The sequence below is a fragment of the Trifolium pratense genome, linkage group LG6 (assembly GCF_020283565.1).
Source record: "Trifolium pratense cultivar HEN17-A07 linkage group LG6, ARS_RC_1.1, whole genome shotgun sequence".
Classification (NCBI taxonomy): Eukaryota; Viridiplantae; Streptophyta; class Magnoliopsida; order Fabales; family Fabaceae; genus Trifolium; species Trifolium pratense.
Genome location: NC_060064.1, coordinates 37,612,469 through 37,629,527, shown reverse-complemented (window position 1 = coordinate 37,629,527; position 17,059 = coordinate 37,612,469). Strand labels below are relative to the sequence as shown.

Sequence of the window (17,059 nt, the reverse complement as noted above, 5' to 3'; positions counted from 1 at the left end):
GTAGTCTATACACATCCGCCACCCAGTGACGGTGCGAGTGGGTATCAGTTCATTTTTTTCATTTCTCACAACTGTCATACCACCTTTTTTCGGGACCACATGGACAGGACTAACCCACGCACTATCCGAGATTGGATAAATCATACCAGCTTCTAGAAGTTTAAGAACCTCTTTCTTCACCACTTCTTTCATGGTTGGATTTAGTCTTCTTTGAGGTTGCACCACAGGTTTGTATTCATCTTCCATTTTTATTTTATGCATACAGAATCCGGGACTAATCCCTTTCAAATCAGAGATGCTCCAACCCATGGCTTCTTTATTTTCTCGCAAGACTCTAGTTAGCTTCTCTGCTTCCAAAGAACTCAACCTGCTGCTTATGATTGCCGGTTGTGAAGCATCTTCTCCTAAGAAAACATATTTTAAGTGAGGGGGGAGCTCTTTCAACTCCGGAATAGTAACTTTTAGGTCCTCCTTACCACTAGCTTTCTCTTCCACAGCATACACATTTTCAAAATCTTTTTGTGCTTCTTCTTCTTTACATGATTCAAGTTGACGGAGACAAATTTCAATCTCCTTGTCCCATTCCTCTTCCAAATCATCGATGGAATTAACAATTACTCTTTCTAAAGGTAAGGATGGTGTTTCTTCCACTAAGACATCTTCTACCACTTCTTCAATCACATCAACCTTGTAACATTGTGGCTCATCATCATGGTGTTTCATAGCTTTGAACACGTTAAACATGACTTGTTCCCCATGTGTTCTCAACATAAGTTCTCCCATCTCAACATCAATCAATGCTCTTCCGGTAGCTAAGAATGGTCTACCCAACAACAACGGTTCTACATCTGCATCATCTTCCATATCAAGGATGACGAAATCCGCCGGAAAAACAAACTCAGCAACTCTTACCAAAACATCATGAAGTACGCCGTAAGGATGTACAATAGAACGATCAGCTAAAGAGAGCTGCATCTTTGTGGGTTTTGCAACTGCTCCGGGTATCTTCTTCATCATTGACAATGGCATTAGGTTGATGCTAGCTCCTAAATCACATAGAGCTCGACCAACGGAGATGTTACCTATTGAACATGGTATGGTAAAGCTTCCAGGATCCTTCTTCTTTTGAGGAAGTTTCTTTTGGATTATGGCACTACATTCCTCTGTCATCTCCACTGTATCATCGTCAAGAGGTTTCCGCTTCTTTGTCATAAGTTCCTTCATGAATTTTGCATAGACAGGCATCTGTTCCAACACTTCAGCAAAAGGAATGTTAATTTGGAGATCATGAAGCATCTTCATAAACTTTTTGAATTGTTGGTGATCATTAGCCTTTGCCTTCTTCTTGCGCGGATATGGCAATTTAGCATGGACAGAATTTTCTTTCTCCTCTACACCCTTGCCTCTCTTTTCAACTAACTTCTCATCATTCTCTTTTTCAATTTTTTTCTCTTTCTCATCTTCAACTAACTCCTCTTTCTCAATCATTTTCTCCAACTCCTTTTCAACTTCTCCCTCATTCTCATTTTCAACTTCTCCCTCAACATTATTTTTTTCTTTTACTCCCTCAACACTAGACTCACTCTTTTTCTTCATTACAATCTCAGGTGAAGGAACCACTCTATTTCTCAAATTAATCGCCTTGCAACTTTCATTCCTCGGATTATCCTTTGTAGAACCTTCAAAACCATTATTTTGAGTAGCCGCGAATTGCCTTGACAATTGCCCAACTTGAGTTTCCAAGTTCTTAATTGAAGCTTCATGATTCTTGTTGGCAATATCTTGGTTGGTTTTCATTTGATCTTGGCTAACCTTCATAGCTTCGAAGTTCCCTTGAGTCACCTTTATGAATTGAGTAAGTGTATCCTCTAATTGAGAAGGTCTCCTTTGTTGAGAGTTTTGTGAAGAAGATTGTTGTTGAGATTGATTTGAGTTTTGATTTCCTCCCCAACCAAAGTTTGGATGATCTCTCCAACCTGGGTTATAAGTGTTTGAATATGGATCATACTTTGGGTTATTCCTTTTGAAGTTGGCTAGGTACTTTGCCTCTTCTGACCCTTCAGGAAAACATTGGCCATTAGCATGCCCTTGTCCACAAAAATCACATTTCACTTCATTAGCTGCCATGACTGGCATTTGGGCATTAGGAGTGCTAGTGAGGTGTTTCAACACAGCTGCCATTTGAGAATTCATCAATGTAGATTGGGCCAAAAGAGCAGTTTGAGTATCAAGCTCTATCATGCCTGCCTTCTTCTTTGCACCACGATCATTTTCAACTCTGTACTCATTTTGAGCCATGGATTCCACCAACTCTCTAGCTTGAGTTTGATTTTTATTTTTCAACGATCCACCTGCCGATGCATCTAGAAACATTCTAGTTTGAGCTCTCAATCCTTGTGTGAAATGCTGCATTTGAGTATGACTATCGAGCCCATGCTTAGGACACTTCTTCAGGCTCAGTTTGAATCTTTCCCAGGCATCATACAATGTTTCGGAGTCTCCTTGCTCAAAACTTGTAATGTCAGCTCTTCTTTCAAGATACTTGTGAATTGGAAAGTACCTATCCATGAACTTCATCTCTAGCTCTTGCCAAGTATTGATGGTGTTAGGTGGTATTGTGTCCAGCCAGTCTTTAGCTCTTCCAGTTAACGAGTACTTGAAAAGCCTTAATCTTTTATCTGATTCAGATACTCCTGGTGGGTCTGTATAGTCACAAGCTTCATAGAAATGCTCCAGGTGGAGATTTGGACATTGTGTTTCTGCCCCTGAGTATTGATTCTCTTTGAGGGCGCTGAGCACTGAATTCTTGATATCAAATGACACATGATTTCTCGGTTGGAAACCCAGATTGGCAAGCTCTCCATTGTTTCTTTGCCCATAGTCACCTAACATCCTCTCAGGCACAACTGGTGGAGGTGGTGGTGGATTTTCAGCCATGATGTTGGCTTCGTTGTCCGATGTGTTTGGACTAGGAACCGCTTCTTCACTACTTTCTTGTGCAACACCTGCTAACCGGGCAGCCTCTCGGGCTAACCGAACTGCTTTTCTGTTTGCTTTAGCTGTTTTCTCTATTTCAGGATCAAAGATTAGTTCTCTTGCTACTCTCCTACCTTGCATAAACAACCAGAAAATACCTTAAGAAGCAACTGCACTACACAAGAATGAAAATGAATAATAAATTCAGAACTTATATTTTTTTTTTATATATATTTATAATTAAAATAAACAAAAACTTAATCAATAAAACAATAAAATTTAAAAGTATGACTCAATTGCCTTGTTGATTTAATCAACAATCCCCGGCAACGGCGCCAAAAACTTGATGGAAATTTAGCAAGTGTACTAAATCGTCGTCAAGTAGTATAATAAAATCGTTCTTTCCGCAGGGATTGTTGTAAATCAATTGTAAATTGAAGACATACTCATGTAAATTGACATAAATTGTAAAAGGGGGGTTCTTGTTTGGTTTCAAGTTCAAATTTTTAAACTTTGGAATTGCTTTGGTGTTTAGATTGATGTAAGAAAAGCGATTGGTCCTTTTTGGGTCATCTAATTACTATTTCTCTTGGTAATTTCATATATGATAACGAATTAGTCGAATTAGTTTCATGATTTGATCAAAACATAATTGATTATGCCCAATGTCTTGGTAACATAATCCTCTCTCATGATCATCAATCCCTAATGTCTTAGTAAGACCTATGATCATGTGAGGAAGAAAAACTTTAATCTTTTAATCTCAATTAACAATCCGAAATGTCTTAAGTGAAAGTTAATTGATTAATCGTTCCTAGATCGATGATTTATTCCTATCGTCATAGTAAAACAAATCATTGCAATCATCATATAAGTCGCGAATTCATACAAAGCATTAAGCACAAAGAACAATCAATAGAAACTAACTTCGTAATTCATTAATCATATCATATGACAATCACATAGTTCAAGATCAAAAGTAATTAGAATCACCTAAGGACCAATCATGAGAATTTAGCTAGACATTGCAAATTCAGAAATTACATCAATTAAAATGAAAGAAAGCATCATTACAAGAAGAATCTTGATGTGTTTCCACACTTGAATCCTTGCTTGGTCGCTCTTTATCCTCCAAAATCGCTCCAAATGCTGTTCTCAGTGTCAAAAATTCGATTCTCATCCAGATCTGAAGTTTCCCTTTTATAAAACTGATCAAAAATAACGTTTTCCGCCTGAGGCACAGAATTTCCGCCCCAGGCGTAAAAATTTACGTTTCAGGCACAGCTTTTTCCGCCTGAAACGGCAAAACAGTGAGCAATCTTGGTTCTTCAGTGAAATTTCCGCCCCAGGCGTAAAGAATTCCGCCCCAGGCGTAAAAATGCTATAAAATCCAACAATTTTCATTTGCTCTCTTCCTTCGCATGTAGCTTCAAATCAATGTCTTATTCTTCATGATTTAGGTCAAAAACCTCTAAAATCACTTGAAAATGGTCTTTATTTCCATGTAATGACTAACGTCATCATCTGTCTTGACATCTCTACCTGTCTATGCTCTCTCCTTTTTCAAAGCTCCTTCAGGTATCATTTCCTCTATTGAATCTCTTTTAATTAAATTTTTTTGGGGTGGGTGTGAGGATACTAGGAAAACAGCTTGGATTAACTGGAAAACTATTTGTTTACGCAAGGAGTATGGAGGTTTGGGGGTAAGGCAGTTGAGGGAGTTTAATTTGGCACTTTTAGGTAAATGGTGTTGGAGGATGTTAGTGGATCGAGAGGGGTTGTGGTTTCGAGTGTTGGAAGCTCGGTATGGGGTGGAGGGAGAGAGATTGCGAGATGGAGGGCGGCGAGGGTCATCGTGGTGGCGAGAGATAGCGAGGATTAGGGAGGGTATTGATGAGGCAGGGGGCCGATGGTTTAGGGAGCATGTGGTTAGGAGGGTTGGGGATGGTTCTGATACTCATTTTTGGACAGATCCCTGGTTAGACGAGACTCCTTTATGTGAGCGATTTGGTCGTCTGTATGTTTTGTCAGAGACTAAGTCGTTTACGGTGGCTGAGATGTTCACTTTAGGCTGGGGGTTAGATGGGGCAGCGTGGGTGTGGCGGAGGCAGTTGAGGGCATGGGAGGAGGAGTTGTTGGGGGAGTGTCAGACTTTACTTTCTAACATTTCATTGCAGGCTCAGATTACAGATAGGTGGCAGTGGCAGCCAGATCCTGATACAGGTTACACTGTCCGGGGAGCTTATGAGCTTTTGACTACTCTTGACTCGATCACTATGGATGATGCGGAGCACCTCATTTGGCATTCTCAGGTTCCATTGAAGGTTTCCATATTTGCGTGGCGATTATTGCGGGACAGGTTGCCTACAAAATCCAACCTGATTTCTCGTGGCATTTTATCTTCTGCAGCACATTTATGTGTTTCTGGATGTGGGGAGACAGAGTCAGTTCATCACTTATTTATCTCTTGTAGCTGTTTTGGTTCTCTTTGGGCTTTAGTGTGCACTTGGATTGACATTCCATCGACGAGTTCTACTACTATCCGGGATCATTTCGTTCAGTTCACTCATTTAGCTGGTGGATCTCGAGCGCGTCGGTCTTTTCTGCAACTGATTTGGCTTGCTAGCGTGTGGGTTATTTGGACAGAAAGAAATCACAGACTGTTTACAGGCTCAACCAGTACTCTTATTCAGTTATTGGACAAGATCAAGCTTTTTTCCTATAGGTGGTTGAAGACGACGAGTGTTACTCTAGTTTTAAACTATCATAGCTGGTGGTCTAATCCTTTGTTATGTTTGAGCCTTGTATGATTTTGATTGTTGTATTTCTTTCTTGGTCCCATTGTAAACTTTGGTAGTCTATCTTGGCACACCTTGTGCTGAGGAGGCTGTTTTTCTTCAGTTAATATATATCTCATTTTAGCTTTTTCAAAAAAAAAATTTATGATTGTGTTAATCCTCTAGAACTTGAAAGAGCACAACTTTTCATATATAAAAAACGTTTACAAAATTAAACATATTTGTAGTTGAGTAGTATCATGTATAAATGTGCAATAACCTATTCACTTTCTCACATCATGCAATTGTAATACTCATTTTGTGTGTTCATTCTTTAATCTATCAACCTCTTTGTACTGAAATGTGTTTCTTGCTCAAAGGAACTTCAACAAGCTAAGTATCATCGTTTCAAACTCTCATTTTTTTGCGTTATGAGTATATTTTAAAGATTACATAAATTCATTAGTGTGTGTTTCTATATATATATAGTTACATTCTCAAGCATGCGACTCAATGTTTAAGAAATTGATATACATAGGTATGAGATAATTGTCTTTCATTTAAGTTTGTAAATTATAATTGTTTGATTGCTCTTATGATCTTATAAGACATCATATCTAATAACTTTTTTAATCATCTCTATCTTTTTTCAGGTTGAAAATGGTCATTTAGTGTTTTGTTACACAATTGCAAGCTTTAAGTAATTGTTAGAATATTGTATTTATTTTCAATTTTCAAGTCTATTTATCTATCTTCTATCTATTAAGCAAGCATTGTGATGATTTGACACCTCTAAAAAATTTCATGCAACTTCTTATTCTAGGTGAATAAATAAATAATATAACTTTTACAAATCTACAACTTTCTATCTATCTATCTATCTATAATAAAAAAAAATTGATTTTGGATCATCATCGCTTTATTCAAACAACTATTTGATGATACTCTTCAAATTTTTCATTGGCTTTTCTTATAGGATTGAAGCTGAAGTCACTATATATTTAGATTAACCAAATCTTTTTCCATTATTTCATTTCATAATATTGTGGATATTACATTGTATATGTGCTAAAACTTTCCGGTAAAAAAAAAAGTGCTAAAACTACAACCGTCTTTATGTTCTACATTTTTCATTCATAATCATTATGAATTATGTCTTCTAATAATTGCGGATTACGTTTTTCTACAATGGAGTTATGTGTGCGGTCAAAATCAACATGCATTTTTTGGAGCTAGATATATGACCAATAACATGTATGTGACGGTTCGTCTTCAACAAGCTGTGTATTTTACTCTTGGTTATTTTGAAGCCTCCATATTTTTGCCTATGTAGCATGCTTTAGAGAAAATTTTCTCTAGCTATATTTAAACATTACTCTAAAATTTATTTTGTGTCCATTTCATCATCCAAATCATTGGTCTTGAGACTAACATAAATTATATCTAGGCAGATTATAATGGGTTTAAAACAAATGCAAATATTGTAAAAAATAAAATGCAAGTAACATAATATTACGTTTATATATGGTATATTATATCTATGCATACCTTGGAAGTATTGGAAATTAATAAGTAACAAATAATGTAAATTAATGGTGCTAAAATAAAAAAAGGATCAAAATTATAAAAGAAAAAAAAAAATGAAAATACGTCACTAAAGTATGTATACATAAATTATATGAATGCTCAACATAAAAAATATACTATGTATATATAATGACATTTACTATTCTTATTCATTATTCAAAAGTTACATATTATTCACCTTCTATTAGAATGAAATAACTTTTTGCATTGAATACCTTATGGGTTGATGGTTACATTTCAAGTATTGGTTTTTGTGGTAGTTGATGAGTCAATCTCTTGAATATCAGTTATGTTATTCAATGATTAAAAAATTATATTAGTTTACATATATGTCTTTTATTGTTTATAAATTTCAATTTTTTATACGTTCTCAAAATCTTTCAAGACATCAACTCTAATAATTTTCATGTGTAACCAGGTTACTGGATTTATAAATTGTATCCTTTATATTGCTTTTATGATCTTGCAAGACTACAATTCGATCTAATAATTTTTTGTGCATAATATTTTGAGAATATGATTTAAGAGTACCGCTCTATATTATAAAAAAAAAAGTACCCCTCTATAAAAAAAGAGTATTGCATTCTAATAAGCATTACTAAACTATACTGAAAACCCGAATAAAAATTATTCAATAGCAAAAGACAAAAAAAAAATGAGGGGACAAAAAAAATCATTAAAAAAAAATGAAAGATAAAAAAAATGAATTAAGCATAGTAAAAAGAAGATAAATAAAACCGCTAGCTAAAAACATTATGAAAATTTTTGACCAATAAAATATGGGATATAAATATTCTACCAGGTGAATGTTTGAGAATAAACTTCAATAGAAACAATTTATTATCAGAACAAGAATCGTCTTTTTTATAAATCTGAGAGACCTTAAATTGTGTGAAGGGGTAGAGTAAATAGTTATAATTTTTCAAGATTAAGATGAAAAATCATTAACTATATAAATTGTTGATGCTCATACGTCAAAATAAATTTTAGAAATTGTAGAAACTGTAGATATTAAAACATAATTACATGCAAAATAATAAGGTGATTTAGGTAATCTCATTCTTTACATATAATGTGTGCATGTGATCTGAAATTCACTAAAAATTCCAAAATTATTGATTTGATTTAAATAATAATGCAAATATTTAAATAAAATAAGTACATATTCTATAAAGTGTTAAAAAAATGTTTAAGTTACGGCTCAAAATAAAATAGTGAGATGTTTGTAAGAAAAATATAACATTTTTTTAAGCAAATAATAAGATGACATGTGAAATTCTTCTAAAATAATAAACTTTCTTTACCTGAGCCAAATAACTAAGCCTAAATTCATATATATGAAATCATCATCCAAACTTATATATTGGCAACAAAAAATATTCACATTTATAACAAAAATAAACTAAGATCTTATAAAGAAAATCAACATCCAAACTAAGATCTTATTGGAAAAAAAATACATCAAAAATAAAAAGCAAAGTGGTACATGTGACTATACAGTTGCAATTCATATAAAGAAAACTAAGATCTTATACGATTACACTATTAAAATAAAATATGATTCTAAAATATTATAAGAGATCTATTACATTAAATTATAAACAAAACTACGATATAAATTAATGAAAAATCTCATATTTCTAAACAACTTGTTTTTTTTTTAATTTAAATATTAAATATAATCATATTTTAAATTAATGTCTATCTTTTAACTATATATATATGATTATACTTATCACAATTATTATTTTTTATTTATAAAAATATTTTAATCGAACCAACGCACGGGTTTATCCCTAGTTATAAATAACAACAGAATGCAGCCCTCTCGTATTAGAAGAAACTAGTTTTGGACTCTCTCTGAACTCATCTTCCCGGAAAACACCGCCGGAGCTCCACATCGGCTGCTGCCGAAAACACGAGCGAACTCAACCAGGTTTTCCTTCTTCTTCCTCGATTTCATTCTTCTTACTCGATCTCCATTCCACGGCGATTCAAAACATAGCGCTTTTTAGTACCCTAAAACTCAAACCAACTAAATTCCTCAATTTTCCTATTGCTATTTCTACTTCACGATTTCCTGGATGCAGGATGTGGGAATGGGAAATATTTAGGGTTTAATCAATATTTTTTTTAAATTTTTTTTGAATGAAAGTTGTTGGCGGGAAGTTCGACTTCCATTGTTGGCGGGAAGTTCGAATCCTAATCATGAATCTCTAGGGTTAGGGTTTTTGTTAGTCATTGTTTTGTTAACCTTTACTAATATTTGCGATCGTGTTGTTGTTAATTGTGTTCTTGTTTTTGTGTTGTTTTTTAGTTGATCTTTATGCTTCCTAGAAAGCGACAGTGTGAAGAAGAGACAGCGAATAATAATTTACCGAACAAAAAGAATCTGATTGTGGCATTTGGAGCTGCGGATTCGGACGTTAACAGTGACCGGAGTTTGAGTGGCAGTAATAATAACAATAGTAGTAAGGCGAAAGAGGTTGATCAAGGAACTTACGTTATGGCTGTGGGAGATAACAATCCGCGAGAGATTGATGAAGATTTGCATAGCCGGCAGCTGGCCGTGTATGGTAGAGAGACCATGCGGAAGCTTTTTGGAGCTAGTGTTCTTGTGTCTGGGATGCAGGGTCTTGGCGTTGAGATTGGTATGTAGTTTTTTATCTTGAATCTTAGTTGATTGCTTTTCATGTTTTTATTGTTGTTTTTTGAATGAAAATTAGATTAGTTTCTTGATGCCTGGATATTTTTGTTGTTTGCGAGTTTTGTGTGCCATATGGTTTGTAATGGTTCTTGATAAAGCTTTTTCAATGGTTACTTTAACTGGAGCTTTTAGCTCTCTGCTACTTAGATAATGTGATTATAGTGCTAATAAGTTATGTGGTTTTGGATTTTGGTCATTACTTTTGGTATGTAGTTTTTGATCTTGAATTTTTGTTGATTGCTTTTCATATTGTTATTGTTGTTTCTTCTGTAGATTTTAAGTTTAGTTTCTTGATGTCTAGATATAGTTTTGGTTTGTGTTTTTTGTTCAACTTATGATTTATAATGGTTCTTGGTAAAACTGTCAATGGTTATTTCTGCTCTATTTCCTGGAGGTTAAACCTCTCTGCTTCTTAGATAATGCGATTGGTGCTTGTAAGTTTTGTGATTTGGTTATTAGTTTTCACTGCCATCTGGAAAATGGAGGCCATTAATTTACCTTGCCATTGCCATTGTACTTCCATGCATTGCTTCAATTTTACATTGTTTACTTAGGCCATTTATGCTGCATTTATTTATCTGGTATCTTGTTCGGATTAACTTAAGATTTTAAAATACATAATGAAAGTGGAACAATTCTTTTTAAGGTTGTGATATTTAGGTTCAAATTTCAAATTTTGTTAGTCCTGAAATAGTTGGTCTTCTTATGTATTCTAATAAATTTAACTACCTGCAGCGAAGAATCTCATTCTTGCTGGTGTCAAATCTGTGACCTTACATGATGTGGGGACTGTTGAGCTATGGGATATGTCTAGCAATTTTGTGTTTTCGGAGAATGATGTTGGGAAAAACAGAGCATTGGTTTCTGTTGCTAAGTTGCAGGAGCTGAACAATGCAGTGGTTGTGCAAAGCTTAACATCTGAGCTGACGAAAGAGCAACTTGCTGATTTCCAAGTATCTCTCCTGCTTTCTACTCTTCACACACACACACACACACACACACACACACACACACACTCACACACTCACTGACATATATATATATATATATATATATATATATATATATATATATATATATATATATGTTTGTCTGTTTATTTGTTTGTTATTTCTGAATATTTTAATTTATCCATGGTTTTTGAAACAGTAATGTTGCTGCTGAAAATGTTGTCACTTCTAGTAGGCTAGTAGCAGTTGATATATAGAAAATTTGTTTGTAAAATTTTTTAGTTTCCCCTAGCATATAAAAATAAAACTACTGATAAGCACTCCTTTCTGCATATTGATTTGTTGCTCCTTTCCATAAAGTCCTGCTGTGATGATTTGCATAATTCTGAAGTAAACACAAATATATAACCTAAGACTGATAATGTTTGTTGTATAGTGCTGTAATTTATTGTGAAGTTTTTTCCGAACCGTTTGTGCTTTCATAAGTAGTGTAGCTTGTGTTATTTACAATGTTTTTTTATTTGCTATTTTTGTAGGCTGTTGTTTTTACTGATATTAGTCTTGAGAAAGCCATTGAGTTCAATGATTACTGTCACAGCCATCAACCTCCTATTGCTTTTATTAAAACTGAAGTTAGAGGCCTTTTTGGTTCTGTGTTCTGTGATTTTGGGCCTGAGTTTACTGTTTTTGATGTTGATGGAGAGGATGCCCATACTGGCATAATCGCATCTGTCAGCAACGACAATCCTGCTCTAGTATCCTGTGTTGATGATGAGAGGCTTGAGTTTCAGGATGGAGATCTTGTTGTGTTCTCTGAAGTTCATGGCATGAAGGAATTAAATGACGGAAGGCCAACGAAGATTAAAAATGCTAGAGCTTATTCATTTACCCTTGAAGAAGACACGACAAATTATGGTAGATATGAAAAAGGTGGTATTGTCACACAAGTCAAGCAACAAAAGGTATTGAACTTTAAGCCACTGAGGGAAGCACTTAGTGATCCAGGTGATTTTCTTCTGAGTGATTTTGCCAAGTTTGATCGCCCACCTCTCCTTCACTTAGCATTTCAAGCTTTGGATAAGTTCATCTCTGAGTTAGGCCGCTTCCCTGTTCCTGGAGTAGAGGATGATGCACAGAAGCTTATAACCATTGCCAGTAATATGAATGACAGCTCAGGTGATGATAAACTAGACGATATAAATCCAAAACTTTTGCGCCAATTTGCCTTTGGTGCTAGGGCTGTACTGAATCCTATGGCTGCCATGTTTGGTGGAATTGTTGGACAAGAGGTTGTCAAAGCATGCTCTGGGAAATTTCATCCACTTTTTCAAGTAAGTATATTTTTAACTGTTTCATCATGTTCTCTGCTCTTTTAAAATACCCTTTGTTTAAACTTTTGTTCCTATGCAGTTTTTCTATTTTGATTCGGTGGAATCACTTCCTTCAGAACCACTGGACCCCGATGATTTCAGACCAGTAAATAGTCGTTATGATGCACAAATTTCAGTTTTTGGACGGAAGTTACAAAAGAAGTTAGAGGATTCTCAAGTGTTTGTTGTTGGATCTGGTGCCTTGGGATGTGAATTTTTAAAAAACCTTGCACTTATGGGAGTTTCTTGTGGAAATCAGGGGAAGCTGACAATTACTGATGACGATGTGATAGAGAAAAGCAATCTAAGCAGACAGTTCCTCTTCCGTGATTGGAATATTGGTCAGGCCAAGTCCACTGTTGCTGCTTCAGCTGCTGCATCTATAAATCCTAGTTTTAATATTGAAGCTCTACAAAACCGTGTCAGCCCTGAAACTGAAAATGTGTTTCATGATACCTTCTGGGAAAATTTGAGTGTTGTGATAAATGCGCTGGACAATGTGAATGCAAGACTGTATGTTGATCAGAGATGCCTCTATTTCCAAAAGCCTCTTCTGGAATCTGGGACTCTTGGAGCAAAATGCAATACCCAGATGGTCATTCCCCATCTCACAGAAAATTATGGTGCATCAAGAGATCCTCCTGAGAAACAGGCACCGATGTGCACTGTGCACTCATTTCCACACAACATTGATCATTGCTTGACATGGGCCCGATCAGAGTTTGATGGTTTGCTTGAGAAAACTCCAGCTGAAGTGAATACATATTTGTCCAACCCAAGCGAATATACTAATGCTATGCGGACAGCTGGAGATGCTCAAGCAAAGGATAATTTGGAGCGTGTTCTTGATTGTCTGGACAGGGATAAGTGTGACACTTTTGAAGATTGTATCGCATGGGCTCGACTGAAGTATGTGCTTATATATGCTTGTGTTCTATTTTAGCGATGTTGTGGAAAAAATTTCTATCCATTTATAACCATTTTTTCCTACAGGTTTGAAGATTACTTTGCTAATCGGGTGAAGCAGTTGACCTTTACTTTTCCAGAAGATGCTGCAACTAGTACCGGAGCTCCTTTCTGGTCTGCACCAAAAAGATTTCCTCGCCCATTGCAGTTTTCGACCTCTGATCTAACTCATTTAAATTTTGTGATGGCTGCTGCTATTTTACGCTCAGAAACTTTTGGTATCCCAATTCCTGATTGGGTTAAGAACTCTAGGAAGGTGGCTGATGCAGTTGATAGGGTGATTGTACCTGACTTTCAGCCTAAGGATGGTGTGAAAGTAGTGACAGACGAGAAGGCCACTAGTCTCTCCACTGCATCTTTTGATGATGCAAATGTTATTAATGATCTACTAATCAAGTTAGAGAGGTGCCGGACAAATTTGACCCCGACATTTAGGATGAAACCAATTCAGTTTGAGAAGGTATGTTTTTCCTTCATTACAGTTGTGTCAAACTAAGTAGCCTCTATAGTAAAATTTCTGTATTCTTGTCATTTATGTTCATAGACTGTAGTTACATTTGAAAATTCTGGATTGGTTGATTTGATTTTGTATTTGCTTATTGGATCGTCATTTGAGTTTATGAACCTCACATTCTGTATTTGGATGTACTTTTTGTTATTAGTTTTCATAACTAAGAAATTGATTTTCTGTTAAAAAAACTGCAGGATGATGATACAAACTACCATATGGATGTGATTGCTGGGTTTGCGAACATGAGGGCTCGGAACTACAGCATTCCTGAGGTTGACAAGCTTAAAGCCAAGTTTATTGCTGGACGGATTATTCCTGCAATTGCAACTTCAACTGCCATGGCCACTGGTCTTGTCTGCTTGGAGCTGTACAAAGTTTTGGATGGGGGCCACAAAGTCGAAGACTATAGAAACACATTTGCAAACTTAGCATTGCCTCTCTTTTCAATGGCGGAGCCAGTCCCACCGAAGGTCATCAAACATCAAGAGATGAGTTGGACAGTTTGGGACAGATGGACTCTGGGAAACAATCCCACCGTCGGGGAACTTATTCAATGGCTGAAGGATAAAGGCTTGAAAGTTTACAGTATTTCATGCGGTAATGCTCTGCTCTTTAATGACATGTTAAAAAGTCATAAAGAGCGAATGGACAGAAAAATTGGAGATCTTGGAAGGGAAGTAGCTAGGTTGGAGATTCCTTCATATCGTCGTCATTTGGACGTGGTCGTGGCATGTGAGGATGAGAAAGATGATGATGATGTTGATATACCTCTAGTATCCATTTATTTCCGTTAGGTTAATTTCATCTTTAGATTTAGGCTGAAAGACAGCATGTTTGACTCTGCTCCATATTCATAATAGATACACTGCTCCATATTTCTTGCTTAACCCCTGTTGTTATTATTGTCTTTGATTGATTTTGGCTCTTCCTTTAAAAACCTGTTTCCATTTTTTTTTATTGTACATATTCCATTGTTATGTTTTATATTTTATTTGGTTGTGTTCAGTAATGCTAATTTTGAATTTAACCATGAAAGTCAATTCACCTCTAAACATTGAATCTTCTGGGAGAGGTGTTTGAATCAACAGCACAATCAAAAAATTTAGAGCATAATCACAATAAATGAGTTTAGTAAACTTTTTTGTTAAGAATTTTTTCTAACTTTTGACTTGTTGGTTTTAGTAATATGTCTTCCAAGCATTTTCTATTTTGTGAAAATGTTGGGATAGTTGGAGATATGAAAGGGAAAATGTTTGCAGAAAAAAAATGGTTGGTGGAAGCATGAAGGTGAAAGAAAACAGGAAAGAGAAGAGAGATGCAATGAGAGAGATGGAGTCATGGAGTTGATGAGTTAAATTTAGTGTGGATGGAACATGATAAGATATGGTGGATGATCTAATCTAATGATTGAAAATTTGGTCCATCATGGACCAATTTTTTTAGATGTTTTCTCTACGGACCCGTGTTTCTTTTATACCCTTGAATTTCTAATTTTATCCTTGAAAAAACTTTGGTTTGTAGAAACCAAAGTTTTTTTTTTTTGCCTTGAAAACAAATTTCGGTTTTCCGAAATTTACTCTGAATTTGCACTAGAAAAAATTCGGTTTCTGCGAACCGATTTTTTCTACAAGGGAAAAATTGGAATATTGGGGTATAAAAGAATCATGGGGTCGGGAGAGAAAGCATCATATTTTTATGGGTTCATTTTATACAGACCCTGATATTGGAAGGTTTCAAAATTTCTCCAATGTAATTCTCACCATTCATATTTTTTTGTTGCTAGTGGTTCAATTAGAAAAAGTGAAAATGTGAAATTGAAAGGTTGAGATCCACACTTTATCCCCTCGGGTGGAATTGTCATCGGAGACAATCCCAAACAACACAATAGAAGCACAATTATCAAATGTATTTAACCCTATGGACTAGATGGGTCAAAATATAAGTCAACATTAATCAAGTAATGACTATTCCTTTTCACCACCACAGAAGCTTGTCGCACGCCCCTAAATTTTTAAAAATATACTGCTATGATTTTAGAAATTTGAACTTTATTTTACATGTTTAGATTCTAGAATTTAAACGATCTTTATACATGGTTCAAAACCCTCTTAAATTTTAGAATTTTACATATTCGAATACTAAATTTTGAAACATGTTTTTAATGATATACTCCCTCCGGTCCTTTTTATAAGGAACACTTTGAAAAAATCACACAGACCAATGAAACACATTTAACATAGTTATTTTCATTTTTTTTTTGAAACAACATAGTTATTTTCATTTAATACTCTTATAAATTTAAATTTATTTCATGTATACCCTTATTTAATTACTCTTTATTCAACTAACTTACTTATTTTTAAATTCTCTCTCATAATAAATAAGGGCATAAGTGAAATTGAACATTTAAAACATTTAAAAATTGGTCAAAGTTTCTTATAAAAAGGACCAAATTTTTTGCCCTAAGTGTTCCTTATAAAAAGGACCGGAGGGAGTAGTTGTGTTTTTTAAGTTGTTTGTGTTGTTTAACATATGGATGCTTCTCATTTAATTTTTTTGCTGATGTAAAGTCAGACATTACACTAAAGGTCGTAGATCAACCCACTGATGGGATTGCTGAAACTACAAGGTATGATTTTGCATCAGTGAAAGGATCCACAACTTTAACTACAATGTTTGACTTGTATCATCGGAAGCATCACGAGGTTCATCTATATTACTCTTGAAACAATATAAACAATTTAACTAAAAGAATAGTCTTAATAAAAACAGGTTTTAGATTCTAGAATTCTAACGTAAAAATTACTTTAATTTCATATATGTATGGGGGCGTTCAGATTCTAGATTCCAAACATGCAAATTATATGCTCGGTTTTTAGAATCCGAATAGGGTATTGTTCTGGTGAACACTCAAAGGGGGTTGTATTATTGATATTGGATTAAATAATGTTACATAAGCTTAGACCAAAGAAAGGTCCATGTGTTTGAGAGTAAAAAAAAAAAAAGAAATATATGTGACCATGAATGATCAATGCTATTTATAGAGTTTCTTTCCTTCTTCTCCAAGCTCCACTACCCTGTTTTTCGGCCACCTCCTCCTTCCTCCGTGAATGGCTTTCTTGGGGGGTGGTTACTTTCCTCCTTATTCTCTGTCACGGTGGATCATGGTGGGTGGTTGCTATCTTCTTCCTCAAGAGTCATCAAAGTGGAAGATC

General features: G+C 35.1%; 1 protein-coding gene across 1 annotated transcript; it reads left to right on the top strand.

Moving 5' to 3' along the window:
* The first annotated feature begins 9,140 nt into the window (after window positions 1-9,140).
* LOC123888751 (ubiquitin-activating enzyme E1 1-like) lies at window positions 9,141-14,835 on the top strand. The gene is made up of 7 exons (XM_045937908.1): window positions 9,141-9,276; window positions 9,658-9,991; window positions 10,783-11,000; window positions 11,534-12,328; window positions 12,408-13,276; window positions 13,361-13,793; window positions 14,039-14,835. The coding sequence occupies exons 2-7, from the start codon at window positions 9,667-9,669 to the stop codon at window positions 14,636-14,638; spliced, it is 3,240 nt and encodes a 1,079-aa protein (XP_045793864.1). The 5' UTR covers window positions 9,141-9,276; window positions 9,658-9,666; the 3' UTR covers window positions 14,639-14,835.
* Window positions 14,836-17,059: the final 2,224 nt, after the last annotated feature.